At 68.2% G+C, this 24,801-nt stretch overlaps 5 protein-coding genes across 9 annotated transcripts; 3 read left to right on the top strand and 2 right to left on the bottom strand.

Moving 5' to 3' along the window:
* The first annotated feature begins 37 nt into the window (after nucleotides 1–37).
* PCYT2 (phosphate cytidylyltransferase 2, ethanolamine) lies at nucleotides 38–10,066 on the top strand. Of its 4 annotated transcripts, XM_080356420.1 has the most exons (13): nucleotides 38–147; nucleotides 701–789; nucleotides 1,555–1,716; nucleotides 3,295–3,361; nucleotides 3,779–3,863; nucleotides 4,844–4,888; nucleotides 5,954–6,092; nucleotides 6,627–6,709; nucleotides 6,870–6,947; nucleotides 7,428–7,493; nucleotides 7,885–7,950; nucleotides 8,387–8,475; nucleotides 9,085–10,065. In XM_080356420.1, exons 1-13 carry the CDS (start codon nucleotides 62–64, stop codon nucleotides 9,170–9,172), a joined length of 1,143 nt encoding a protein of 380 aa, XP_080212546.1. In that variant the 5' UTR covers nucleotides 38–61; the 3' UTR covers nucleotides 9,173–10,065. The 4 variants fall into 4 exon arrangements, with proteins under 4 accessions (XP_080212546.1, XP_080212548.1, XP_080212549.1 ...); XM_080356422.1 differs by lacking the exon at nucleotides 4,844–4,888 and having other exon boundaries at nucleotides 9,085–10,066; XM_080356423.1 differs by lacking the exon at nucleotides 38–147 and having other exon boundaries at nucleotides 714–789; nucleotides 1,596–1,716; nucleotides 9,085–10,066.
* A 2,312-nt stretch (nucleotides 10,067–12,378) lies between these two features.
* Nucleotides 12,379–12,997, bottom strand: NPB (neuropeptide B). Its single transcript, XM_080356607.1, has 2 exons — nucleotides 12,648–12,997; nucleotides 12,379–12,548 (listed from the first exon to the last, which is right to left on the bottom strand). The coding sequence occupies exons 1-2, from the start codon at nucleotides 12,852–12,854 to the stop codon at nucleotides 12,420–12,422; spliced, it is 336 nt and encodes a 111-aa protein (XP_080212733.1). The 5' UTR covers nucleotides 12,855–12,997; the 3' UTR covers nucleotides 12,379–12,419.
* A 10-nt stretch (nucleotides 12,998–13,007) lies between these two features.
* ANAPC11 (anaphase promoting complex subunit 11) lies at nucleotides 13,008–13,736 on the bottom strand. Its single transcript, XM_080356613.1, has 2 exons — nucleotides 13,592–13,736; nucleotides 13,008–13,291 (listed from the first exon to the last, which is right to left on the bottom strand). Exons 1-2 carry the CDS (start codon nucleotides 13,698–13,700, stop codon nucleotides 13,146–13,148), a joined length of 255 nt encoding a protein of 84 aa, XP_080212739.1. The 5' UTR covers nucleotides 13,701–13,736; the 3' UTR covers nucleotides 13,008–13,145.
* A 92-nt stretch (nucleotides 13,737–13,828) lies between these two features.
* ALYREF (Aly/REF export factor) lies at nucleotides 13,829–18,514 on the top strand. Its single transcript, XM_080356571.1, has 6 exons — nucleotides 13,829–14,096; nucleotides 15,150–15,275; nucleotides 17,103–17,250; nucleotides 17,331–17,394; nucleotides 17,514–17,694; nucleotides 18,259–18,514. The coding sequence occupies exons 1-6, from the start codon at nucleotides 13,866–13,868 to the stop codon at nucleotides 18,271–18,273; spliced, it is 765 nt and encodes a 254-aa protein (XP_080212697.1). The 5' UTR covers nucleotides 13,829–13,865; the 3' UTR covers nucleotides 18,274–18,514.
* A 203-nt stretch (nucleotides 18,515–18,717) lies between these two features.
* ARHGDIA (Rho GDP dissociation inhibitor alpha) lies at nucleotides 18,718–23,790 on the top strand. 2 transcript variants are annotated; one of them, XM_080356472.1, is made up of 6 exons: nucleotides 18,718–18,855; nucleotides 21,086–21,295; nucleotides 21,587–21,670; nucleotides 22,109–22,185; nucleotides 22,290–22,353; nucleotides 22,660–23,790. In XM_080356472.1, exons 2-6 carry the CDS (start codon nucleotides 21,106–21,108, stop codon nucleotides 22,857–22,859), a joined length of 615 nt encoding a protein of 204 aa, XP_080212598.1. In that variant the 5' UTR covers nucleotides 18,718–18,855; nucleotides 21,086–21,105; the 3' UTR covers nucleotides 22,860–23,790. The 2 variants fall into 2 exon arrangements, with proteins under 2 accessions (XP_080212598.1, XP_080212597.1); XM_080356471.1 differs by having other exon boundaries at nucleotides 20,400–21,295.
* The last annotated feature ends 1,011 nt before the right edge of the window (nucleotides 23,791–24,801 follow it).

The raw sequence follows: 24,801 nt of genomic DNA, 5'->3' as shown, positions 1-24,801 counted from the left end.
GATGGCGGCGGGGGCGGGCGGGGCGGCGGGGGCGGGCGGCGCCGCCGGTGACAGCGCGGCCATGCTGCGCAACGGGGCGGCGGGCGGCGGCCCCGCGGCGGGCGGCGCGGCGGCGCAGCGGCCCGTGCGCGTCTGGTGCGACGGATGGTGAGTGGGGCGGGCGGCGGGGCCGGGCGGGCGCGCTGTCGCGTCGCCGGAGCAATAAACCGTGTTGGCTGCGCTGGTGCCTCCGGCTCCTCTGTGACCGCGGCGGCGGGACGGGCCGGGCGCGGCCCCCGTGCCCGCGGCAGCCGGACGTGGCCTGGCCGGGGCCGGGAGCGCCCTCGGGCCGCGCCGGTGCGCGGGCCCTGGCGGAGCCGCCGGGCCGGGCCCCCGGTCCTCGCTGTCCCCGGGGCCGGGACGGCGCTGCCGCCCGTGTCGCGGTGGCCCCGGGCGGTGCCTGCGGGGCGCGTCCCCGGGGCCGGCCGCAGGGCGCCGGTCCCGCACGGAGCAGCGCGCAGCCCCGGCCGCAGGGCGGCTGTCCCGCACGGAGCAGCGCGCAGCCCCGGCCGCAGGGCGGCTGTCCCGCACGGAGCAGCGCGCAGCCCCGGCCGCAGGGCGCCGGTCCCGCACGGAGCAGCCCGCGGCCCCAGGAAGGTCACCCTGGCTCCACGGAGCGCCGCCCGTGTCCCCAGGCTGAAGCGGGCCGTTGTCTTTCTAGCTATGACATGGTGCACTATGGCCACTCCAACCAGCTTCGCCAGGCTCGGGCCATGGGAGATTATCTAATTGTTGGAGTCCACACCGATGGTAAGAGGTTTTCTCAGCTTTTCACCTCATGCGGGCTCTAGAACTGCCCGGCAGCGTTAGCCCCGAGAGAACGGAGGTGTTTTGGTATGAAGCAGGCTGCCTCCTGCATCCCAAGGAGCAACAGCTTCCAGAGAAACGTATCTTCCTGAGTAAGGCAGCGGAGTTTCCCTTTCTGGAGCGGGGTTGGGCAGCTCGGAGCTCGCAGGCTTTGTTGGAGGTGCGGGCTGTACTTTGTGCTGTAACAACAGCTGAACCTGTTGAAAGCCAGTCTGGCTTTGCTGGTGCCAACAGCAGAACCCATAGTCCAAAACAAAGCGCGGTGTGGAGAAAAGTCGTTCCAAGCCTATCTGTCAGTTAAGTGCTAAGAACTAGTTCTTGTGCATGAACAAGGATTTTAAATTGCTTTACGGATGCGTATTTTCTCGCGTAAACCGAGCACAGCATGAAGCTGTTGCTGAGGGGGATTTCCCGGTGGGGGCTGCCCCAGGCACTGTCCCCAGCAGGGAGCGCCTGGGTACAGAGGGCACCGCGGCCTTTTGCCAGCCCAGTGAATTCCAGGGCCGTGGTTTTGCACTTAAGAAATGCAACTGAATTAAAACCTTCTGATCCAGCCAGGGCTTCCTTCTCTACCACAAACCCATTCCAGGCTGAGTTCAGGCCCCTGGTGAAGTTCACGTGCCCATGGAATGGGTGAGGCTCCTGCAGCTGAGCATCTTCGTCACCGCGGTTCCTGCTTTTAACTGGGTTTTTCTGTTTCTTGCCCAGAGGAGATTGCCAAGCACAAGGGCCCCCCTGTCTTTACACAGGAGGAGAGGTACAAAATGGTGCAAGCCATCAAGTGGGTGGATGAGATTGCTCCAGGAGCTCCCTATGTCACCACACTGGAAACCCTGGACAAATATAACTGTGACTTCTGTGTGCACGGGGGTGAGTGGCGCTCGGGCGAGAGCCGCGTCGCAGGGGCTCCCTGGGGCTCGCTGCTGCAGACGAGGAGCGCGCCGGGCGCCTCGCGCGCGGTCTGAGCGCCCGTGCCTGCGCTGGCCGGGCAGCTGCTGCTGCGTGTGCTGGGGAAACGCGTCTGTGTGCTCAGCACCTGCGGGCGGCCACATCCCTTGGGGCTGAGCGTTCCTTCCACTTACGAAGGTGAAATGCGTTGTCTGACAATCATCCTGAGGTTGCCGTAAGCACAAGCAGAAATCTGTGCACAGGAGAATGTAATTTACAAAACTTAAACATGAAAATGCTGTTAAAAAGTAAGTGCGCAAAAACGCAGTCATGTTTATGTCTACTTATCCCGGGATGAGGTCAGGTCTGGACAAGCTTCTCTCTCTATCTAGCTGATAAGCTGTTCAAGGGCTTAGCTGACCACGCGGTCAGACTCTGCTCTTGCTGTGGACACTTTTCAGTTCACAGTCCCTGAAGAGAACCACCGTTCTGGGGAAACAGCCCTGACCTGTACTCTGTCCCCTGCTGGGACCGCGTCGTGTGTTTGTTCAGCCTCGGCGCCCCCTCCCTGCCCCTCCTAAGGCATTTTGTTCGTTCAATCAGCAGTAGCCTTTGCACTCAGTTCACGTATCCTCCCTCACCTGATCCACCTGCTGTCAGTAAGCCCAGTGTTCCATTAGATGTAAATAAATCATTAATCCTCTATAAGATAGGTACGCCTTTTCACATGGACAGAGTGATTATTGAATACCTCGTTAACTTAATTCCTTGCCCTGAACGTGTGTTCGGGTACGTGACCCCTTGCTCGGCTCCGTGGTGGATTATGGCGACAGAGGAGCAGTCACGGCCTTCGCTCCGGTTTCCCCACGTTCGTCCCCTGCGCCACGTTGTTCGGTGTTCCTGCGCGAGCGTGTGCAGGGGGAGGTTTGGCACAGCCTGTTGGGTGTTCCTGCGCGAGCGGCGCTGCCCGCCGCGTGTGCAGGGGGAGGTTTGGCACAGCCGAGGTGGCAGGTGCCGCGCGGCCCCCGGCGCTGTGCCCCTCCGCCCGGCACGGGCTGAGCCGCGGTGCTGAGCGCAGTGAGGTGAGGGCGCGGGAGCGGCTGCTTCGCCGAACGAAGGCGGCTCAGGCTCTCCGTGTGACGGTCTCGTGCTGTCACGGGCAGCCGGTCAGAGGTGTTGCTGCAGTCGGAACCCCCCAGCGGTGGAGCGGGGTTAGCTCGGAGAAGGGCAGCTCCGTGTCGCTGCGGAGGTGCCGTCCCCGAGCGGGAGAACTGCCTGTTGGAAGGCTAATTGACTGAAAAAGCCGAAATGTGCATTGACAGCTAAAACCAGTCCTAGAGAATTTAAGCTTAAGGTGCTTTTTAATACTGAATCCGGTGGGAGCTGGTCATGGTCATTCAGACCGTAATTCGGCCGCGCCTGCCGGTGGATTCACCGCGAGTGCGCCCAGCTCGGGTTTTGTGGACGGTCTGCAGGGCCGTGGACCGGGTGGCAGGCGGTTCCACAGCTTTCGTGCGGGAGGGCTGGGGCTGCAGTCCTGAGGCTTTTCTCTCTCTGCAGATGACATCACCTTAACGGTAGATGGTAAGGACACCTACGAAGAGGTGAAGACAGCGGGGCGATACAGGTAACCCGTTGCTGCTTACCTTCTCAGCCTGTTTTGGGCAGAGTTTTGGGGAGTTCGTGCCCAAAAGGATGACGTCAGACGAAACACAGCCGTCTGTAGGTCACACTTTAGTCTTGGTGCAGTGTGTCGGAGTTTCAGTTGCTGCCGCTGTTGCGGCTCCCGGGGAACGTGCAGAGCGGCCGCTGGCCGGACTGGGCTCTGCTGGGGAGCCTGGCAGGGTACGCGTGAGCAGCTGCTGCGGCGTGAAGAACCAGAGCTCAGCAAACACGCTGAACTTCACATCCAGAGCAGGCAGGAGGGCTTTCCCAGCACAGCCCGGGCCTGGACTTGTCAGGTGTCACAGCTGTTCCTGTGGTCGTGGTGGGAAGGTGTGTGCTCTCGTGGCTCCTGCTTTATCCTTTGCCTGTCTCCCTGCAGGGAATGCAAACGCACCCAAGGTGTGTCCACTACGGACCTGGTTGGCCGCATGCTGCTCATGACTAAGGCTCACCACAGCAACATAGTGAGTCACAGGGCTCTGGGTGGGAGTTGGGAGTCCAGGCCCACGCCAGCCCCCGCCGTTGGCTGTGCCCGTGGCAGCGGAGCTCCTGGTGCCTGCAGAGCCGGCGAGCTGATGGCGGCCGGCGCAGCAAAGCGCTCTGCTAACGTCTGCTTGAGCCCAGACCGCAGCGCGACCTCGGCCTGTGCCGCTTTGGAAAGGCTTGAGGGGATAAAAGCTTTGATTTCCCGTGTTTGGTGTGGGCGTCAGGGACATTATGGGACCACAGGCTGCGGCTTCTCGAGGGGGAACGCACACGGTGCAGCCGCGATGATCTGTCAGCCCCGCGCTGCCGGGACTGGAACGCCTCTTCTTCCCGCCGAGCCGCGCGCTTCTGCCTCCTGCTGTCTCTAACCTTGTCAGACCTGTCCTGAGCCTCCTCCGCTCGCTGCCTGGTAGACGGCTCCCCTAACCAAAGGGAAATACAGGAAGTAGTTTTAGGTTGGTAACGAGTTGAATTGACTTGGGAAACAAGCAGTGCAGTGAATGGAGTCACCCGGACAACCGCCGGGATGAGGCAGGGACCACAGCAGACCCCGGGGTGGAGGGAGCTCTTTCAGTGTGCTGAAGCCGTAGCGTGTGAGTTCACGGCAAGACGCGGCGCAGCCTGCGCATCTGAGCCCGTCGGCCGCGGGGCGTCTCGGGGCACGGGCGCTGTCCCGCGGCGGAGGGCGCAGGCTGCGTGACGCCGTCAGGTCTGCAGGTTGGGCAGGAGCCACCGTCACTGGAGCCAGGCTGCGATCAGACAGGGACGCGTGTCCTGTGACGCACGCCGGGGCACGGCTCTGGTTGAGGCGTTAACTGGTTTGTCAGCATGTGGTGCCAGCGATCGGCGGCATGCGGCCCGAGCCACACCTCGCAGCGCCTGTGCCACACGCCAGCGTGTTCGTGCTTGGATGGGCTGTGTGAGTGCTTAAACGTTTTGACTCTTTATCTCCCTTCAGGATGAGGACCTAGACTATCGGAAGCACACTGACAACTTTGGGAAGGTAATGTGAGTTCTGGTCACGGATGTCTGGTTGTTGTCCTGTCTGAGAAGGATTCCGAATGTGCTTTCTGGCCCGTGTTGCAGGCTCGTTTTCCCCACGTGTAGCAGTAACCTCAGCCAGTGTCCGCAGCCCCATAAAGCAGCTGCCGTAGTCAGTGGCACAGGCAGGTGTGGCCGCGCAGGGCCAGCGAGTGAGATGAGCTCCAGCGACGCCGTGGAGGCCCACAAGCCTTTGCTCTTTTTCTGGCTTGCTTCTAGATCCTTTGCTGCTGCTTCCTTGGGGACCCGAGTGCCCGCAGCTCCAGCCTCGGGACAGCCCCGGTGGATGCTCTTTCTGGTGCTCACCTTTCTGAAGGTGTTGCGTTAGGTCTGCAAAGTGTTTCTGCATCGGGCACGTGGCTGCGCCGCAGAAGGCGCGTGCCTGGCTGTGGGCGCAGGGCAGCGCTGGGGTTCTCTGCCGCCCCTAAAGAGCGACCAGCCCCCTTTTTTTCTGGGTGTTGGACTGTCCCCGATGAACGGGCGCCTGGCCATACAGCTTGAGCAAGTCTTGTTCCACGCACTGGCCAGGCCGGCCCGTCCTCTGTGCTCTGGGTGCGCTGGGCTCTTGGCAGCCCTGTGGGGCGGCTGCTCCAGCGCTGTCTCGTGGTGCTGGGGCTGTGGGGAGTAGCCAGGCGCCAGAGACCTTCGCCAGCTCGCCCGGTTCCCGCGGAGCCGCCCGAGTGGCCCGGCGGCTGTTTCCAGAGCTGCCGCACGGCGGGACGGAGCTCCGTGCTCGGTTACCGGCGCTCAGCGCCCCTGCTGCCGGTGGCGCCGTCCTGCCGCAGGGCTGCGCGGGAGCGCCCCGGGCCGTGCGTGTCGCCTCCTGGAAAACGAGATTGCCTCTTGCTTTCCTCCTTCCTGAGCTTTCTTCTCGGCATCTCGGCGGCTGCGGAGGGGACGATTTGCATGGCCCTTGGGTGCCAGGAACGGAGGAGGCGCGGGCGGCCGGGGCCGTGCCGGTGCGCGCTGGGGCGCCGGCGGCTGCCGCTGCACGGCAGGGAGGAAAGGCCGGTGTGTGTTTTCCCAGGGGCCAAAGGGTCACAGCCCCTGGACCGGCGTCTCGCAGTTCCTGCAGACATCTCAGAAGATCATCCAGTTTGCGTCAGGGAAGGAGCCGCAGCCAGGGGACACCATCATCTATGTGGCTGGAGCCTTTGACCTGTTCCGTATCCTTGACTCCGTGCCATCAAGACAGTAGCGTTGGTCTTTCTGTTCCTTGTCCTCATGTGATGAGGATATTTGCTCTCACCGGGGCGTCTCAGTCCCCGCACACGGAGAAAGGAGCTGCAGCTCCTCTCTGCAGATGCGCGGCTGCCGGCGGTCGGGACGGCGCTGGACGCTCTCCGTGCTCCGGTGGGCGCGCTCGGTCCCTCGTGAGCACCGGCTGTCACAGACCCGGCGGCTGCACGGGCGCCTGGAGCAGCCGCTCCGCCCTGCGCCAGCTGGAGCTCGTGCAGAGCCCCAGGAGTTCTGGCCAGAGGCGGTGCTGATCCACGTAACGTGGAGCTGAACAGATGTCTGGCTCCTGCCCAGAGCCCGCGGAGCCTCAAGGGGGAAGGAGGCAACTGTTGTGGGCACATGGGCAGCCTGTAATGCAGAAATAAACCGCTGGATTCCTGTCTCCCACCATAGTTTTTCCGTGCATCTGCCTTCCTTTCCCCATTTTCCGTGTTAGCTTAGATTCCTTAAACAGGGAACAGATATTGGGCACGTGGATTTCCTGGAGAAGGTTCACGGGCTGGCAGAGAAGCCGTACATCATCGCTGGGCTGCACTTCGATCAGGTCCGTGTGTGGCGTTGTCTGAAGTCAGAGCAGCTCGGGGGCACCTGCTCCTCTGAAACACGGCGGCCGTGAGGGCCGGGGCAGGGTCGTCCTGCTGGGGAAGGCGAGAGGGAAGGGGGGGTTTGTCTCTCTGCTGACGGTGCCCGGTGCTTCGCTTTAGGAAGTGAATCGCTACAAAGGGAAGAACTATCCCATCATGAACATCCACGAGCGGACGCTCAGTGTCCTGGCCTGCCGGGTGAGTGCTGCGGGCGGGCGCCCTGCGCCGCGGGGAGCCAGGCTGCCGGCTGCACGAGCCCCTTGGCGGGGACGCGGCACCGGTGCGGTGGCTTTGGCGCTGCCGTGCCAGGGGAGGGATTGCCAGGCCCCGCTGGCGATCCGGGCGCCCAGCGCCTCTGTGCCGTGGGGTCCGCGCCGGGCGCTGCTCCGCGGACAGCTCCGCTTTGGAGAGCGCTCCTGAGCCGAGACTCGGGCAGAGGGGCCCGGCTGTGCGCCCTCAGCGCGGAGCTCGGGGTTCGCTGCACACACACTACCAGGAGGTGTGCTCTTCGGTGAAACACGAAGATTCGGTGTGACAAGCAGTGGCCGCCAGACCTGTTTTCCTGTTTGTGTGTGTCCTGGCTCTGGAAGCAGACGGCCCGTCCGTCTGTCAGGAAGCACGCTGACCTCCTGGTTTCTTTGTCTCTCCCATCTGGACTCTTTGCCGGGTTATTTTCAGTACGTCTCGGAAGTGGTGATTGGAGCCCCCTACGCTGTCACCGCTGACCTGCTGGATCACTTCAGGGTGGGTGTGTGTGACGGGAAGGCGTTGGGGTGTGCTGCGCTTCGGGGCCGCCGCAGTGCGGGACGCGGTGCGGGACGCGGTGCGGGATGTGGTGCAGGCCGCGATGCGGGCCGCGGTGCGGGAAGCGGTGCAGGCCGCGGTGCAGGCCGCGGTGCGGGCCGCGGTGCAGGACGCGGTGCGGGAAGCGGTGCGGGACGTGGTGCAGGCCGTGGTGCGGGCCGTGGTGCGGAAGTGAGGTGGCCCCGCCCGGCGGGCGAAGGGACCTGCGGAGGCGCTGCCAGGCGCGGCGCGGGGGCTGTGCGGGTCCCCGGGCCGCGCTGCAGCGAGTGCAGGGACCGCGGGAGTCCCTGTCGCCTTTGGATCTTGTCAGCGACCGAGTGTCCTTTTGCAGGTGACGCTGGTGTGTCACGGGATGACCGAGGTGGTGCCGGACAAGGATGGTTCTGATCCGTACGAGGTGGGTCGGCGGCTGCTGCCGTCAGTGTCCGGCGGGCGCGTGCGGCGGCGTTGCGCTCCTGAGCGGGGAGCTGTGCCGCAGAGGACGCTGCCCAGGCGGCTCCTTGGCCGGTGATGCTGTTTCTCATCCGCCCCTGCGGGCAGCGGAGCCTGCAGATCCTCCCAGCGGCTCCGTTCTTGTAGTCACTGTTTTGTTTTGGCTGTTTGCGATGCCTTCACGGCGGGATGAGGAATCCTGTCGTCTCTGAGCAGCCCTGCTCCGCTCCCGCGCGTGGTTCTTTGTCAGCAGCCGCCTATTCCGCCTCCGGGAAGGCCGTGTCGCGTCGTGCCTGGCCGGGCGCCCGCAGGACCTGCCGCGGCTCCTCGGCCTCCGGTGCGGAGCTGAAAGCCCCGAGGTCCCGCGTGTTTCACGGCGAGTCTGTTGTGTTTGTTCACAGGAACCCAAGAGACGCGGCATTTTCCAGCTGGTGGACAGTGGCAGCAATCTCACCACAGATTTAATTGTACAGAGGATCATCAAGAACAGGTTGGTTTTCTTCATCTCCCGGTTCTGTCATGTGCTGTTCCATCCAGCTCCTCTGAGCACTAACGGGACCGCGCAGCAAGAGCAGGGTTACAGCATCAGCCAACTGCTCGAGCTGGTTACCGAGCAGGGGGAGGAGCAGCCGCGCTCCGCTGTGTCAGAACGTGCTTCTCAGTGTGTTTTCTTTCTTTCCTCCTCCTCTATTGATAACATTTCCCTGCTGTATTCTTGGGGATTTAGCGCGCTGCTTCTTTCAGATTATGCTTTTTTAGGCCTTTACTGTCAGTGACCTCGGCTCAGGCCAGCGGTGGGTTTGGTTTCAGTGTTACAGCACTAGGCGTGGAATGGCGGCATCTTCTGGAAGGGAGAAATAGACAGTGTTCGGCCCGTGTGGGAGCCGGGGGCTCGGCGGTGGCGGTGGGGGTGGCAATGGCGGTGGGGGTGACAATGGCGGTGGCAATGGCGGTGGCAATGGCGGTGGGGGTGACAATGGCGGTGGCAATGGCGGTGGCGGGCACTGGGGTTGCTGGGGCGCGCTGCAGGGCCGTGGCAGTGCAGGCTCCCTGCGCCGGGCGAGCGGAGGGGGATCCGTGCTGTTCTGTGTTGCCGCAGGCTGGAGTTCGAGGCCAGGAACCAGAAGAAGGAGGCCAAGGAGCTGGCCGTGCTGGAGGCCATGCGGAGGCTGGACGAGAAGCGCTAGGCCGGGCCGGGCTGCCGCGGGCTCAGGAGGCTCTTCTGGAGGGACCCTGGGCGGGGGCGCGGGGTCCGGCACCCCTTCCGTCCAGCTCCTCCCGCACTAATTATGCAGAAATGACGCGTCGGGATCCTGCCGCCTAGCTGTTCCTCTGTTAATCAGCCCCCCGCCCCTTTCCCAGGAGGAGACTCATCAAGAGAAAAAACCATGTTTTAATTATAACTAATGTTTTAACACGTTGATGTGCTTTTACCTCCTGCCATTTCCGGCTTTCAGCAGGAGGGGGATGGAGCGACCCCCTGCCCCCGCTCCAGCTGTCCTGATCAGCCTCTGGCTTCCAGCGCCCTGTGGGTGGTGGCAGCTGGACAGACAGACGAGAACGGCCTCCCCGGGGAGGGACGCGGCACCGCGGTGCCCCCGGCCGCCCCGCACCCGCGGTTCAGCCCGCAGCCTCTTCTTGGCTGCCGCTGCACCAACACGGGACCCAAAGCGCGCCAGCGTTGGGGGTGCAGCCCCCGCGGCAGCCGCTGGTGGGGCCGTTGGCTGCCGGTGTTGATGGCGGGGGCGGGTGGCACAGGGACCCCGGGCTGCGCGAGAGCCCCAGGGACTTTTGCCAGGCTGCTCTTGCTCGAGGCAGCGGGGCCGGTGCTGGCGCAGGTCGAGCTCGGAGCCCGGTGCTGGCGCAGGCCGTGCTCGGACCCGGCGCTGCCGGCGACCCCCTGAGCCCAGCGCCGGCTGCACCGTCCGGCTGCTCTGGAGGGTGACACCCAGCACCCGCGTCCCCGCAGCGGAGCCCGGGGCCGGCGCTGGGCCGAGCCCCCTCTGCCCCGACACCCCTGGGTGTCCTGGGCCCCTGCGCGGGCCCGTCCATCCGCTGCCCTTGTCCTCTGTTGTGAACTTCTGTTGCTGATCATTAATAAAATGCTGAAGAGCCGGTGTTGGTGTGGTGGGGCCCGGTGGGGCCGGGAGCCTCTTCCAGGGGCTTTTCCCGGCGCTCTGGAGCCAGCGAAGCCGCCGTGGCCGCAGAGCCGTCGCGCTGCCCCGGCCGCCCGGCCCCAGCTCTGGCTCCACGGTGTGCTCCGGCGCGCGCTGGGGCCGCCGTGCCCGGGAGCTGCTCTTGCCGGGGAGGGTCCCCGCTGAGGTCGCTGGAAATCTGAAGCGGACCACGTGAGGGCGGTTTTGCTGTGTTCTGGACTTCCGTGCTTTTTGGACTCGGAAATTGCAGCGGAATTTGTGCTGGAAAGGTGAGTGTGCTGGGCAGGCAGGTACCTGATGGGTACGGAGACAGGTGATGCGAGTTACTCCGCTGGTCGTTCCGTGTGTTGCGGTGCCAAAGCAGCAGCTGTGGCGGCTGCCGTCCGTCTGTCCTGCCTGGGGGCTGCGCTGGGGACGGGTCAGCAGCGGAGCCCGAGTGTCGTGGCTGCGCAGGTGCTGATCCCGGAGTCCGTGTGCACGTCAGCATCTCAGTAACCAACAGGTGTCGAGGGGTTAGATTGTGGGTGACAGTCAAACCCTGGCAACGTGGTGTTCACCTCCTCTCCCCCTTCCCCCATTTGCCCCTCTCCCCCTTCCCGCTGATCGGGAGGGAAAGAAGGACAGAGAGGGGAGTTGGAAACATTAACAATGTTTTACTAATGCTACTAATAAGAGTAGAGAAAATAATACAAAATATACAAAACCAATCTTGACAGTCTCAGCACCTGCAGAGCCGGCACCCGAAGTCCTGGACTGGACTCTGCAGCCACCCGGAGCTGGATTCAGTCTGTCACTGGCCTCAGTTAGCAGGGACGACTCGCAAGGTCCTCTCCTAATGCTGCCATAGGGAAAAGGGACGAGATCCTCGCGATCTCCCACTTTCATATGCAGCATTCACGTGAATGGGATGTTATACACAGTTGGTCAGTTTCTTGGTCACCTGTTTCTGGTCCCTCTGGCGAGATGTCCATCCATGCTTATCAATAGCTTCGCATTCCATTGCTCTGTTCACCAAAACATGTGTCTGGTTCTCCAGGAAAATGCAGCTGATATGGAGCTTGAGCTGACAGGCAAATTCACTAAAAGAGAAACTTGTTTTTAACAAAACCAGGACAACAGGGTATTCATAGAATATATTTGTGTCACTCGTGACAAGAGCCGACGCCCCCGGTGCGGGAGCGCTCCGGCTCAGCGGGCTGGGGACGGGGCACCGCAGCCCCTGTCCCGTCCCAGAGCCGCGGGCGCCCCGGAGCCGGAGCCGCCGCGTCTGCCGCGCGCAGCCCCCGCACGGGGACCAGGGGAGAGCGCGACGCTGGAAACAAACAGCTCGCTGCGGTGACACAGCTGCCTTGGATGAGCGGCCTCAGGAGGCCCGGGTACCGTTGTTATTAGAGACTGGCAGAAGGGGTTCATTCTGCTCTCGCCGAGCTCGGCTGTCTGCCTGCTGCTGAGCGGCATTGCCGGGAGCTGCTGTTCCTCAGCGGCCTCCGGAGCAGCTTCTGTTTACTGGCAGCCCAAAGTCCCGGGGGCACAAACAGGCGCGGAGGTAAAACCGGGGGAAAATGTATGAATTTTAAGTCTGTGACTTTGTTTTCTGTGGGTTTTTTGTTGTCTCTTATTTTTCTCTAGTGAGTGCAGAAGATGCCGACGCTGGGTCCTGCAGCCCCCAGTGAGTCGCCCTCGTGACGCCAGCGGCAGCGCGTCCCGCTCTCTATCAGAACTAATTCACTGGGCGGCCGTAGCAGGTGCCTGAACTCCTGCCCGAGCAGCCGCGGCCCCGGGGCAAACCCAGACCCTGCCCCAGCCCAGCGGGGACGGGGCTGGTCCCCCCGCCCTGCCCGGGGAACGGGCCGCGCACACCCACGCCCAGCAAGTCCCTGTTGGCCACTGGAGCCCGGACCTGCTCCCGGCGAGTTAGAGCAGGAGGCGGGTGCTCAGTCCACCGGGGCTCCACTGGGATGCTCGTGGGGAACGGGGGCTCGGGCTGCGCCCTCCGCTCAGACCGTGCTCAGCTCCAGCCCCTGCAGCCCGGCTCTCCGCACCTCCTGTCGCCGGAGCCTCGAGCTCCTTGTCCATTCCACAACACGGCCCATCCCTGGCTCTGCCCAGCCCAGCCCGGGGCAGCTACGGGTTCCGCAGCCTCACGCCGAACTGCTCCCAGAGCCAGGGCTCCCGTCCCCAGCACCTCCCGTCCCCGGCACCTCCCTCTCCTGCAAGGACGGACACAATGGAGCAGCTGAAGCACTTTTATTGTCACTGCGGAGCCACCGGTGCCGGCTCAGGCAGCTGCGCATTCCCCGGGGTCCAAGGACACCGTCACGTCCGCCCTGCACCGGAGAGCGCCGGGGGCTCCGGGCAGCAGCCGGCAGCTCTGCGGCTCGGGGGCCACATCCGTCACACAGGACGCCTGCGGAGAGACCGTCAGTGGGGACCGGGGACCGCGGTCCGGGGCGCCCCGCGTGCCCGGCGGGCAGGGCGCCCGACCCCGGCGCAGCCCGGTACTCACCGCAGCGGGGAGCAGCGCCCCGGGGCCGCGCTCGGTGGGTCCGTCCGTGTGGGCACGGCGGGCGGGCGGGGCGCGGCGGAGCCCGGAGAGCAGCCCCGCGGCTCTGCCCACCGAGTAGAGGCGCAGCCCGCCCGGCGGCCGGTACCAGGGCTCGGCGGGGCGCAGGAGCCAGAGGCAGAGCAGCCCCAGCGCCAGCACCGCCCGCATGGCGCCGGGACAGCGGGACGGGGCGGCCGCCGCCTTTATAGCCGTGCGGGGGAGCCGCCCCGCCCCGCCCTCCGGGGGCGGCCCCGCAGCCGCCCCCGTTACCGAGCGGCTCTGCCCGCCGGGGCGGGTCCCGGCACCGCCGCTCCCGCCCCCGAGCACCGATCCCGGCAAGACAGCGCACGCGGGCGGGGCGGAGCGGCCGCACGGCTCCCGCGGGCGGAGCGGCGGTGACGGCGGGCGGAGCGGCGGCTCCCGAGGGCGGAGCGGCGGTGACCGCGGCGCCGGTGCCCGTCACTCCTTGAACTTCCACTCCTGGCGGCACATGGGGCAGTGCTGCTGCACCGGCTGCGAGTTGAGCCACTTGAGGATGCAGTGCATGTGGAAGCAGTGCGAGCACTGCCCCCACACCAGCGGGCAGTCGTCCCCGGGCACCTTGCCTGCGGGACGCACCGGGCTCAGCGCGCCGCCCCGGCCCCGCGCCCGCCGCCCGGGCAGCACCCGCTGAACCCCGGTCCCCCCGGTCACCCACCGCCGGGGCAGCACCCGTTGAACCCCGGTCCCCCCGTTACTCACAGTCGGGGCAGCACCCGTTGACCCCGGTCCCCCCGTTACTCACAGTCGGGGCAGCACCCGTTGAACCCCGTTACTCACAGTCGGGGCAGCACCCGTTGACCCCGGTCCCCCCGTTACTCACAGTCGGGGCAGCACCCGTTGACCCCGGTCCCCCCGTTACTCACAGTCGGGGCAGCACCCGTTGAACGCCATCCGGCAGATCCCGCAGTTCTCGTCGTTCGCCACCCACAGCCACGCGGCCACCGCGTGCCAGCTCCGCACGCGCACCCGCATGGCCCCGCCCCGCCCGCCCGCCCGCCGCCCCGCCGGAAGTCCCGCCCCGCCGCCCCAGGGGGCCCCGCGCGCCAGCGCGCCTTCCCCGCCCGGCCACGCCTCTTCCGCTTCCGGCGGCGGCGGCAGCGCGGCCGGAAGTGCAGGCCCCGGAGCGGAGCCGCCATCATGGCCGACAAGATGGACATGTCTCTGGACGACATCATCAAGCTCAACCGCAGCCAGCGCGGCGCCGGCCGGGGCGGCGGCCGGGGCGGCCGGGGCCGGGGCGGCGTCACCCGCGGGGGCGGGCCCGGCCGGGGCGGCGTGGGAGCCGGGCGAGCGGGCGGCGGCGGCCCCGTGCGGAACCGGGCGGCGCTGGCCCGGGGCGGCAGGAACCGGCCCGCGCCCTACAGCCGGGTACGGGGGAGGGGGGAGGGGGGGAGGGGGGGGGCTCTGTCCGCGCGGAGCCGGGCCGGGCCGGGCCGAGCCGGGCTGAGCTGAGCCGAGCCGGGCTGAGCCGAGCCGAGCTGAGCCGAGCCGGGCTGAGCTGAGCCGAGCTGAGCCGAGCCGGGCTGAGCTGAGCCGAGCTGGGCTGAGCTGAGCTGAGCCGAGCCGAGCCGAGCCGGGCTGAGCCGAGCTGAGCCGAGCCAGCTGAGCCGAGCCGGGCTGAGCCGAGCTGAGCCGAGCCGGGCCGAGCCGAGCCGGGCTGAGCCGAGCTGAGCCGAGCCGGGCCGAGCCGAGCCGGGCTGAGCCGAGCCGAGCCGGGCTGAGCCGAGCTGAGCCGAGCCGGGCCGAGCTGAGCCGAGCCGAGCCGAGCCGGGCTGAGCCGAGCTGAGCCGAGCCAGCTGAGCCGAGCTGAGCCGAGCCGGGCTGAGCCGAGCCGAGCCGGGCTGAGCCGAGCTGAGCCGAGCCGGGCCGAGCTGAGCCGAGCCGAGCCGAGCCGGGCTGAGCCGAGCTGAGCCGAGCCAGCTGAGCCGAGCCGGGCTGAGCCGAGCTGGGCTGAGCCGAGCCGAGCCGGGCTGAGCCGAGCTGGGCTGAGCCGAGCCGAGCTGAGCCGAGCCGGGCCGAGCTGAGCCGAGCCGAGCCGAGCCGAGCCGGGCTGAGCCGAGCTGAGCTGAGCCAGCTGAGCCGAGCCGGGCTGAGCCGAGCTGGGCTGAGCCGGGCTGAGCCGAGCTGAGCCGAGCTGAGCCGAGCCGAGCTGGGCTGAGCCGGGCTGAGCCGAGCTGAGCTGAGCTGAGCCGGGCTGAGCCGAGCTGAGCCGAGCCGAGCCGGGCTGAGCCGAGCTGAGCCGAGCTGGGCTGAGCCGAGCTGAGCCGAGCTGGGCTGAGCCGAGCTGAGCCGAGCCGAGCTGACCTGAGCCGAGCTGAGCCGAGCCGAGCTGAGCCGGGCTGGTCTGAGCCGGGCTGATCTGAGCCGGGCTGATCTGAGCCGAGCCGGGCTGCTCTGAGCCGGGCGCCGCTGTCGTTGCAGCCGAAGCAGCTCCCCGAGAAGTGGCAGCACGACCTGTTCGACAGCGGCTTCGGCGCGGGCGTGGAGACCGGCGGGAAGCTGCTCGTGTCCAACCTGGACTTCGGCGTGTCGGACGCGGACATCCAGGTGCGGGCGGGGGGCGCTGACCCCGCGGGGAGCGGCCACGGGGAATGGCCGCGCGGGGCACGCGGGAGCGGGACTGGGAGCGGGGCGGCCGGGGCTCAGTGCGGGGGACGTACGGCTGGGCCCGGCCAGTCCTGGCTGTTCCCAGGTGGGTCCTGGGCGGTCCCGGCTGCTCCCGGTGATCCCAGCTGCTCCCCAGCTGGTCCCGGCTGCGGCCGGAGCGCTTGGTGCGACCCCCGCCTGCGGGGCTGCGGGGGTTCCGTGCCGCTCCGCGCGTGCTTGCGCAGCCGGTGCCGCGGGAGCGGCCGCAGTCGGTTCCGTGGGCGCCGAGCGGCTCCATGCGCGTGTCCGCTGAGCGGCTGCGGGAGCTGTTTGTGCGCGGGGACGCGCGCCGCACCGCGGCCCCTGCGCCCCCCGCTGCCCCACGCCCTCCTGCCGAGCTCCCCGCGGGGCCACGGCTCTTGTTCCAGCCGCGCTTTGCTAAGAACCTGCGGGTCGCCCAGGCCCCGGTTGGACCGCGGCTCCGGGGCCGCGCGCACCAGCGGGTGGTGAGCTGGTCAGAACTGACAGTCACCGGTACCAGGCGGGTCCCGCCGGGCTCTGCTGCTCCATCCCACCACAAATTCCTTTTGAATTGGCGTCTGGTCCCCACCAGGAACGAGCAAACAGCTCCTCGTGCGCTTCCTTCGTTGGCGCGTTCACTCCGGTCACTGCCGGTCCGGCTCTGCCGGGGAATCGGACATGAGCGTTTTGGGGTCACGCAGCTGCTGGGTTCCCACCTCAAACCGCCTCTGCTCGTGCGAGCGCAGGTTCGGTGTAAACACGGTTCTTAGCGAAGAACCGTCCGATGGGGCTGAGCTGCGGCCGAACTTCCACCCGCGGGCGGGTGAGCGGCAGAGCTGACCGGGCGCCTTTGTGCCTGTTGGCACTGCCCGTCCCCCAGCGTAGCGCTGCCTCAGGTGTGGCGATGGCGTCGTGGTTTCTGTGCCAATGGCGTCATTAACGAGGTACCTCCCGGGTGCCCCTTGGAGCCGCGTTCTCTGCAGCACCGAGCGCCGTCCCGGCGGCGCCTCCCAGCGCCGTGTCAGCCCGCGGCAAGAGGCGCAGGGGCCGCCGTCCCGCCCGCGGTGCCACCTGTGCCGGGAGCAGCAGAGCGTGTGCAGCCCGGCAGAGCCGCGCGGCCCCTGCGGGCAGCTGCTGGCCGGGCGCCGCGTCCGGGCCGCCCCTGGGGGCAGGCGTGGGGCTCCGGAGGCGGGAGGTGCCGCGGGAGCGCTGAGCTGAGGTGTCCGTGTTGGCTTCCTAAAGGTTCCTGTGGAACAAAAGCGGCGGTTCCTTTGCTGCCGCTTTGTTTCCATCCTTTGTGGCAGCAGATGACACTTCATCAGGGGATGTTCTTGATCTCAGGTGTTGGCCTATAAACCTAATGGGCTGTCTTTAAATCGCACCTGATCTAGGAAAGATTTAAGGAAAATAAAGAGTCCAGCACAGTGGAACTGCGATCATTTCATAAATCCCTGTGTTCGTACAGATCGTTGTTCCTCCATGGAATGGATCAGGTCTGGGTTGTTTTAAATGCTCTCCCCACGGACTCACCTTCAACAAACGGCAGCGGTTTCCTTGGGGCCCACCACGCTAGTTGTGACCGCGCGCCCTGCGAGGGGGTGCTGAGCTGCTGCTGGTTCTGCCCGGGAGGTCCGCGAGCCCCGCGAACAGCGGCGCTGCCTCCGCGCTACCGGCACGGCTCCGGCGGCTGCCGAGCGCGGTCGTGTCTGGGAGCTGCTGCGCGTCAGCAGCCCTGAAGGACGCGTGTGCTCCTCTCCTTGTTCTCAGGAGCTCTTTGCAGAGTTTGGGACCTTGAAGAAGGCGGCCGTGCACTACGACAGGTCTGGCCGCAGCCTGGGGACGGCGGATGTGCACTTCGAAAGGAAGGCGGACGCGCTGAAGGCGATGAAGCAGTACAATGGGGTCCCCTTGGACGGTGAGTCTGCGCGGCGGCTCCGTCGCGCGTCCCTGGCGGGAGCAGCCCCTGTGCCCCCGGCTGACGGGCTGCTCCCCCAGGGCGCCCCATGAACATCCAGCTGGTCACGTCACAGATCGACACACAGAGGAGACCGGCACAGAGGTGAGCGCCGCGCGGGCCCCTGTCTGCAGGGAGCGCGGGTCTGCCTGCTGCGGGGCAGACTTCGCGTGCGTTGGGGTTGACCGAGATGCACTAAAACAGTCGCTTTTTGAAAATAACAGTGTAAACAGAGGTGGCATGACCAGAAACCGCGGTGCTTCGGGAGGATTTGGTGGTGGAGGTGGCAACAGGCGAGGGACTCGTGGTGGGACCAGGGGGAGAGGCAGAGGAGCTGGCAGGACCTCCAAACAGCAGCTCTCCGCAGAGGAACTAGACGCACAGCTGGACGCTTACAATGCCAGGGTGAGCGCGAGCGCCGGGGGCCGCGGGGCGGGGGAGCGTTTCTGGGTGACTGGGCCGAAGCCGTCGCTCCCCACGGAGCCGGCGGCACCTCGCTCGGCAGCCGGATCTGCGCCCCAGGCCCCACCGGCAGCTGCCGTGCCTGGACCGCGCGGGGCGGGCTCCGCGGAGCTGGAGCAGCTGGGGGAGGAGCAGCTGCGCAGCGCGACCCGCGGAGACCACGGGCTGCGGGAGGGGGACGGGAGTCGGTTCTTGGGGGGGACAAAACGAGGTGAGAGCGTGAGGGAAGCGGGACGAGCAGAGTTCTGGTAGAACGTGGCCTGGGAGCGTCTGGTGGGTTCGAGCAGCGTCTCAGCGCGGGGACGTGTCCGGAGGGGCGTTCAGCACCAGGCGTGCTGGGGCAGCGCAGCCGCGCGCCCCGGGCAGGCACGCGAACGGTGGGGGCTGCAGTCCCCGCGTCCCCGGCAGCCTCAGCGCTTGTGCGGGTTCAGGGGCGGGTGCGGGCGCAGCGCGGGGTGCGGTGGCGCCGGCGCGCGGTGACGGCTCCTCTCGTCTCCTCTCTTGCAGATGGACACCAGCTAAAGCGGCGGGAGGGCGCAGGACGGACTCGGCTCTGCCCCGCTCCCGGGCCGCGCGGGCGGCTCGCGCCGACGGGATTTGTTTTATTTTGTTCGGGATAGGTTTTAACTCCTGTAAAGGTTTTTTTTAATTCCAAACAGACCTGTTTTGTACCGAGTTATTTTTGGGATAAATTTTACTGGTTGCCTGTTGGGCCGAGGTGGCTTTTTCACCTTCGCCGTAATAAAATAGAACCGTGTCTAGAGCTGTGCTCGCCCGCGCGCGCCTTCCCGCGCCCCGCCCCGCCCCGCCCGCGCGCGCCTTCCCGCGCCCCGCCCCGCCCCGCCCGCGCGCGCCTTCCCCCGCCCCGCCCCGCCCGCGCGCGCCTTCCCGCGCCCCGCCCCGCCCGCCGCGCGCGCTCTGCCCCCGACCGTCGGTCCTCTCTCCAGCGCGCGCGTGTCCCCCGGCCAATCAGCGTGCCGGGCCGCGGCCGGAAGTGGGGCGCGGACTCAGCCCCTAACGGGAAGTGACGGGCGTGTCCCGGAAGTGCGGGGGCGCGCGGCGGCTGGGCGGATCCCGCGTTGTCCCGGCGGAGCAGCGGGCCCGGTAGGGCGGGGCGCGCGGGGCCGCGGGGCCGCTCAGGAGCGGAGCGCTCGGGGCACGAGGCCCCGGTCAGGGCAGCGCGGCCGTTCGGGGCGGCTCCCGCCGGTGTCCCGGGGCGGCGGGAGGGGGAGGGGCCGGGGCGCGGCCGCTCCCGCGGTCGGAAACGGGATTTTCCGGAGAGCGATTTCGGCGCCGAGCGAGGCGCTCGGTTCCCCGGGGCCAGGCGGTCCCGGCTCCCCCGGGCGGTCCCGGCGGCCCCGAGCGCCGCAACTTCCTTGTCCGAGGGCGGGTTCCGTGTCCGAAGCCGCGGTCGCCCCGAGCGGCTGCGCTGTCGCTCCGGTTCCGGGTCCGGCCCCGCGCGCCCCGCGCTGGGCTCCGGTTCCCCTGTCCCGCCGCCGCGGGCACGGGCGGGCGGGTCACGCCCCGGGTGCGGCCGCGGCCCCTCGGCCCGCGCAGCCGGTTCCCGTCCCGGGGCGGGCTGGGGGAGCTGGGGCCACCGAGCCGTGTCCCAGCGCCTGCGTCACCGGGTCCCTTTGCTGCCCCGGGCACCCCCGGAGCCCACCCGGTTCCCGCTCTGAGCGGCCGCGGCACGTGCGGAGCAGCTCGGCCCGAGCCCGTGTCGGTTGGTGCTCCCGGTCCCGGCACGAGCTGCTGCGCTGCAGAACCGGCGGGGGGTGCCGGGGATTGTGCGGGAGGGGGTGCCGGGGGTTGTGCCGGGGGGTGCCGGGGGTTGTGCCGGGGGGTGCCGGGGGTTGCTCCCGCAGCGCGGGGCCCTGGCGCTGAGCTCCCGCAGGGAGGAGCCGGCGGGCGGGAGCTCCGCGGGCTGTACGTGGCCGCGGGATCCTTCCCGTGCGCCGGGGAAGCAGGAAGGGTGGGGACGCGGAACTGGCGCTGCTGCGCGTCCCGGCTGCGCCGCGGCCCGGCGGGTAACGGCGCTCGTTAGCTCCTCCGAGGAGGCTCTGGCACTCTGGTTCACCGGCGCCCGGGGTCCTGGTCCCAGGCTGTGATGAAGCTGCTGTTGCCGCCGTCTGCCCGAAAACAGGCGGGGAGACGTTCCCGGCCGTGTGTCCGTCTGGCGGAAGGTGCGGCTCTTCTCTCTGTGCTGGTGGCGCCCGAGCAGCACCGAGAGAATCCGGAGGAGCGCTGAGCGGGGCTGAGCGCCGTGCGCGGCGGGAGGTGCCGCGGGGCTGCGGGCAGGTGTCGCATCCGTGCCGGGACAAAGGGCAGCACCGGCCTGTCTGCGGGACAGAGCGGGTGACGGTCGCTGGTTCAGACTGAGCTGGGGAGACGCTTCGGCTGCGCACGGGTCAGAGTTGAGCCGGATTTAAGTACTTTGCCTGCGTTGCTGTATTTGTAGCAAAGGTTGTAGCTCTCTACGTGTTTGGAAACCAGGCGCCAGAGCAACGAACGCGGCTGCACCTGAGCCGTGTGCTCGCGCGGGAGCGGCCGATGAGGCAGATAACGACAGGAACAGCTGGAGCCGGCAGCAGATCGTTTGTGAAGGATTTTCCCTGTACAGAAAGCGGTTCAAAAGCTGCCACTGGCAGTTTTTCAGGTCTGCCGAGGGTCCACGTTGGTATTTGCCGTGGGGTGACCCTGGGGCGTATCAGCAACGGCTGAGGATGTCGGTGGCTGTTACCGAGGTTTGAACGGATGTTAGTGTCACCATTCACCAACCCTTGGTGTTGGAGTCTTGGGCACCGAGCCAGACCCGCGCGTTTCCAGCCCGTTACGTGTCCCCGTCGCTGTGTGACACAGGTCCTGGTGAAGCGCCGCGCGTTCCGCTGCCCAGGGCGCTGGCGCGGAGCGGACGGACCGACCGACCCGAGGGGGTTGCGGCCGGGAGCTCCGGCTGCCGCGGGCCCCGCTGCGCGGCTGGGCCGGGCGCGCTGCGGGAGCGGAGCTGAGCGCGGCTCGCGCGGGCTTGGCTGGTTCTGAGCGAGAGCGTCACCAGCTGCGCTGGAGGGCAGCGCTCGCCGCCTCTGCGCCCGCGCTGCCCTGCTGGGCCCCAGCACGGCGTCCGGGATGGGCTTTCCTCCCTCCTGCGTGAGCCTCCACGGCTGGACCGGACCTGCGCTGCGGACAGCGCTGGGGACAGCGCTGGGGACAGCCGGGCAGGGGCAGCGCTGGGGACAGCCGGGCAGGGGCAGCCGGGCAGGGGCAGCGCTGGGCACAGCCGGGACGGCCCGCGCCGCGCGGGGTCGGTGCAGCGACGTTCTCCTCCCCGCTCCAGTGTGAGTCGCACGTGCGAGGATGGCGGAGCAGGAGCCGACAGCGGAGCAGCTGGCCCAGATCGCAGCTGAGAACGAGGAGGACGAACACTCCGTCAACTACAAGCCGCCTGCCCAGAAGAGCATCCAGGAGATCCAGGAGCTGGACAAGGACGATGAGAGCCTGCGCAAGTACAAGGAGGCGCTGCTCGGCGCCGTCACCGTGACTGCAGGTGAGCTGGGACGGCAGCAGAGCAGAGGAGAGCTCTGGCCTCACCCCTGCTCCTGCCCGGAGCTGCTCTCCTCCTCCTCCTCTTCCTCCCAGCTCTTTGCCTTGGGCACAGTACAAAGGTGAAGGTGCGTCTCTGCCCCAGCCCCGCGGTGAGGCGCAGGGCTGGCTCCTCGTGCCTTCGGGGTGTTCTGGGGAGCGCAGGGGGATGTTCTCGCAGGTCCCCTGGAAGGACAGGGAGCCGTGTTGGCTGCTGTCAGGGTGGGTGTTTAACAGCCTCTCCCTTCTCTTCTAGATCCCAACGCCCCAAATGTGGTGGTGACCAAACTGACGCTGGTCTGCACTACGGCGCCCGGCCCGCTGGAGCTGGACCTGACAGGTGAGCGCAGCCGATCCCGCGCTCCTCCAGAGCCCTGCGGGCAGCGGAGCCGCCGTGCCAAGCGCCGGAGCCTCCGCGGGGTCTGCGCCGGAGCCCACGGCCATGTCCCCAGGAGCTCCCGTCCCCTCGTTCCCTGGCCGTGCAGGGGCCTGAGCTGCTGCTGGGGCAGCTGCAGCAGCGGCGGCTTCAAGACGGTGACAACCCCAGAGCAAACGTCTGCAAAGGGACGTTCTGGCATTAAGTGCTGCAGAATCCTTGCCCGGAGCGTTGTGTGCCCGGCTGGTGCGGCAAGGAGGGTCCTGTCACACGAACGGACGAGCTGCGTGCTGCGCTGGGCCAGCGCGCTGCGGCACAGACGGCCCGATCCCTCCTGTCGCTTGAATTCAGCCCGGGGCACGACACGGAGGGAGCCTGAGCAGCCCTGTCCCTTCTGTGCAGGTGATCTGGAGAGCTACAAGAAGCAGGCGTTTGTGCTGAAGGAGGGCGTGGAATACCGGATAAAAATCTCCTTTAGGGTAAGAATTCAGCCGTGAAAGCCGGGGAGCGGGGGCGCTGCAGGCGGAGCGCGGCGGGCGGGCAGCGCCCCGGGATGCGCTGCAGCCCTCGCTCGTCTCTGCAGGTCAACAGGGAGATCGTGTCGGGGCTGAAGTACATTCAGCACACGTTCCGGAAAGGCGTGAAAAGTAAGTGCTGCTCTGCGGGGCTGCGCGCGGTGCCCCGGCGCGGGCGGGAGGGCTGTTCGGCGGCGCACGTGGCGGCCGGTGGCGCCTGCAGCTCCGGGCTCGGCGCGCGATCCCGGCCGGAGCGGCAGCGAACGCGTCACCGCAGCCGGGGCCGGTCCCCGCGGGGGGAGCCGCCTGGAGCCAACGGGGCTGTCAACGCGCGACAGTCGCGCGGTCACGGCTGCTCAGGGCTGCCACGGGCTTCAGCCTTGTCCCAAGCGCCAGGGAGGCTCCTGAGCACCCCTGCGCCTCTTTTCCTGCCCCTAGTTGACAAGACCGAGTACATGGTCGGGAGCTACGGCCCCCGCGCAGAGGAATACGAGTTCCTGACCCCCATGGAAGAGGCCCCAAAGGGGATGCTGGCCCGGGGCAGCTACAACGTCAAATCCAAGTTCACAGACGACGACAAGACTGACCACCTGTCCTGGGAGTGGAACCTGACCATCAAGAAGGAGTGGAAGGACTAACCCTTCCCGGCCAAACCGAGAGCGTGAATCAGACGGTGGCTCCCGTAGAAACCCCCCGTACCAAAGTGCTGACGTTGGAACCCTCTTCCCCTTCACGCCCCGATCCATTTGACCAGAGCTCGGTTTGTAACGCCCCCCCCGAGAACCGCTGAGCGCACAGAGCAGCCCGTGCCCGGCCCGGCCCAGCGCCGGGCGGCAGCGCTCGCTCCCCGGCGCGGCCCCGTGTCCTGCGCGGCCCTGTGACCTGCGCGGCCCCGTGTCCCGCGCGGCCGCTGCCCGTGGGGAGCTGAGGAACTGACGCAGGCGGCTTTTGCATCTGTTTATCGGCTCAAATCATGTCCGGCCCCTCCCCGGCCCGTCCTGGGCACGCTGGCGGCTCCGTTTGTGGCTGTTCCCCGTAACCGCGGTGCCTTAACGTGTAACACGGATCCTCTCGGGAGGGGCCCTGCCCTCGTTAACACTTTTTGAACGCCGCCCCTGGCGCCCACAGCGGCCCACCAGCTCCCGCTTGGCTGCCGCCCTGCCCCTCACCCGGGTGGGACGTCCCGGGGGCGGGTGGCACCGGGGGCCCCGGCCCCGCCCGGTGAGCCCGGCAGCCTCGGCGGCACCGGGGCGGCCAGGCCGGCGGGCACGTGGGTCACCGGTGCCGCCCCCTCACGGTTCCCGCTGCGGCCGCTGCCGACGCGCCGCGCGGGGCTGGCGGGGCCGCGCCGTGCGGGTGGTGCCTTACGGACCGCGCTGCCTTCGCGGCCCCGCGCTCGGCTGAGCCGGAACCGGGACCAGCGCCCGCGGCGGCGCCCGTGCCTCTGCCTGCCCCGCCCGCCCCGCTCTGCCCTTCGGTTTGGTGCATGTTGTCCGGGCCCCGGCACGGGACGGCGGGTGCGGGATCAGCGGCTGCTTCTCCTTTTATGACAGTTGAATAAAATCTTTGAACTGACCATGGGCTCCGTGTTCGGGGCCCCCGGGGCTGTTCGGGGCCCCCGGGGCTGTTCGGGGCCCCCGGGGCTGTTCGGGGCTCCCGGGGCTGTTCGGGGCCCCCGGCCCGGGCGGTCGCGCAGGCTCCTGCGGGCGGAGCGGCCCCGGCTGCGCGCGGCTCTGCCCGGGGCCCCGCGGGGCCGAACTGCCGCGGCGAGCGGGGCGGAGGGGGCGGGGCGGAGCGGAGGGGGCGGAGCGGAGGGGGCGGGGCGGAGCGGAGGGAGCGGAGGGGGCGGGGCGGCGCTGCTGCGCGGCGCGAGCCCGCGGGGGTTTGCGGCGCGGGGCGCTGGGACCCCCCGCAGAGCCCCCGGTGCCCGCGCCGCCGCGGGGCCGGTCCCGGCCGCGCTCGTGATCGCACGCGGGACCCCGCGCGCTGGCGGCCCCGCCGCAGCCGGGCGGCGGTTGGCGCGGCCGCTGGTGCCGTCGGTGCTGCCGGGCCCGGCCCCGCCGCCCCGGGACACGCGGGGACAGCGAACCGAGCTCCGGGCGGACAGCGGCCAGAGCTGCGCACGGGGCCGGTTCCGGTTCCGGTTCCGCTCGCGGTGTCCGCGGGTTCCGGTCCCGGGCACGCCCGGGGCCTCGCGCCACCGTGACGTGTCCCCAGCGTCACGTGCCCCGAGCGCGTTTCCCCCCGCGGCCGCCGGAAGAGCCTCTTTTCCTTCCGGCCGGGTCAAAGGGCGCCCGACGCGGTCCAGTCAGAAACCACCACGCGCCCCTGGCCGCGCGCACGCGCAGTGCCCGCGCGCCGGGGCCGCCCGAGTGCCACGTTCGAGGGCCGCGGCCGCGCGAGGAGGCGGTGCCGACCAATCGCGAGCCGCGCAGCGGGGAAGGCGCCCAATGGCGGCGCGCGGGCGGGGAGCGGCGCCGGCGGCCAATCCGCGGCGGCGGGCGGGGCCGAGCCCGGCGCGCCGGCGAATAGCAGCCGCGCGTCGGACAGGGCGGCGAGTCGAGCCAATGGCGGGCGGCG

The sequence above is a fragment of the Nesoenas mayeri genome, assembly GCF_963082525.1.
Source record: "Nesoenas mayeri genome assembly, chromosome: 19".
NCBI classification, from domain to species: domain Eukaryota; kingdom Metazoa; phylum Chordata; class Aves; order Columbiformes; family Columbidae; genus Nesoenas; species Nesoenas mayeri.
Note: the sequence above shows the minus strand (reverse complement) of the source record. Positions and strands in the feature narration are given on the sequence as shown.

Coding starts and splice junctions, on each gene's coding strand:
- ALYREF (XM_080356571.1), top strand. CDS start 13,866: ATGGCCGACAAGATGGACATGTCTCTGGACGACATCATCAAGCTCAAC. Junction 17,251..17,330: donor CAATGGGGTCCCCTTGGACG/GTGAGTCTGCGC, acceptor CTGCTCCCCCAG/GGCGCCCCATGAACATCCAG. Junction 17,395..17,513: donor CAGAGGAGACCGGCACAGAG/GTGAGCGCCGCG, acceptor TGAAAATAACAG/TGTAAACAGAGGTGGCATGA.
- ANAPC11 (XM_080356613.1), bottom strand. CDS start 13,700: ATGCGGGTGCGCGTGCGGAGCTGGCACGCGGTGGCCGCGTGGCTGTGG. Junction 13,292..13,591: donor CAACGGGTGCTGCCCCGACT/GTGAGTAACGGG, acceptor TGCGTCCCGCAG/GCAAGGTGCCCGGGGACGAC.
- NPB (XM_080356607.1), bottom strand. CDS start 12,854: ATGCGGGCGGTGCTGGCGCTGGGGCTGCTCTGCCTCTGGCTCCTGCGC. Junction 12,549..12,647: donor GGGCGCTGCTCCCCGCTGCG/GTGAGTACCGGG, acceptor GTCTCTCCGCAG/GCGTCCTGTGTGACGGATGT.
- ARHGDIA (XM_080356472.1), top strand. CDS start 21,106: ATGGCGGAGCAGGAGCCGACAGCGGAGCAGCTGGCCCAGATCGCAGCT. Junction 21,296..21,586: donor CGCCGTCACCGTGACTGCAG/GTGAGCTGGGAC, acceptor CTTCTCTTCTAG/ATCCCAACGCCCCAAATGTG. Junction 22,186..22,289: donor GGATAAAAATCTCCTTTAGG/GTAAGAATTCAG, acceptor TCGTCTCTGCAG/GTCAACAGGGAGATCGTGTC.
- PCYT2 (XM_080356420.1), top strand. CDS start 62: ATGCTGCGCAACGGGGCGGCGGGCGGCGGCCCCGCGGCGGGCGGCGCG. Junction 1,717..3,294: donor TGACTTCTGTGTGCACGGGG/GTGAGTGGCGCT, acceptor CTCTCTCTGCAG/ATGACATCACCTTAACGGTA. Junction 6,093..6,626: donor TGGAGCCTTTGACCTGTTCC/GTATCCTTGACT, acceptor AACAGGGAACAG/ATATTGGGCACGTGGATTTC.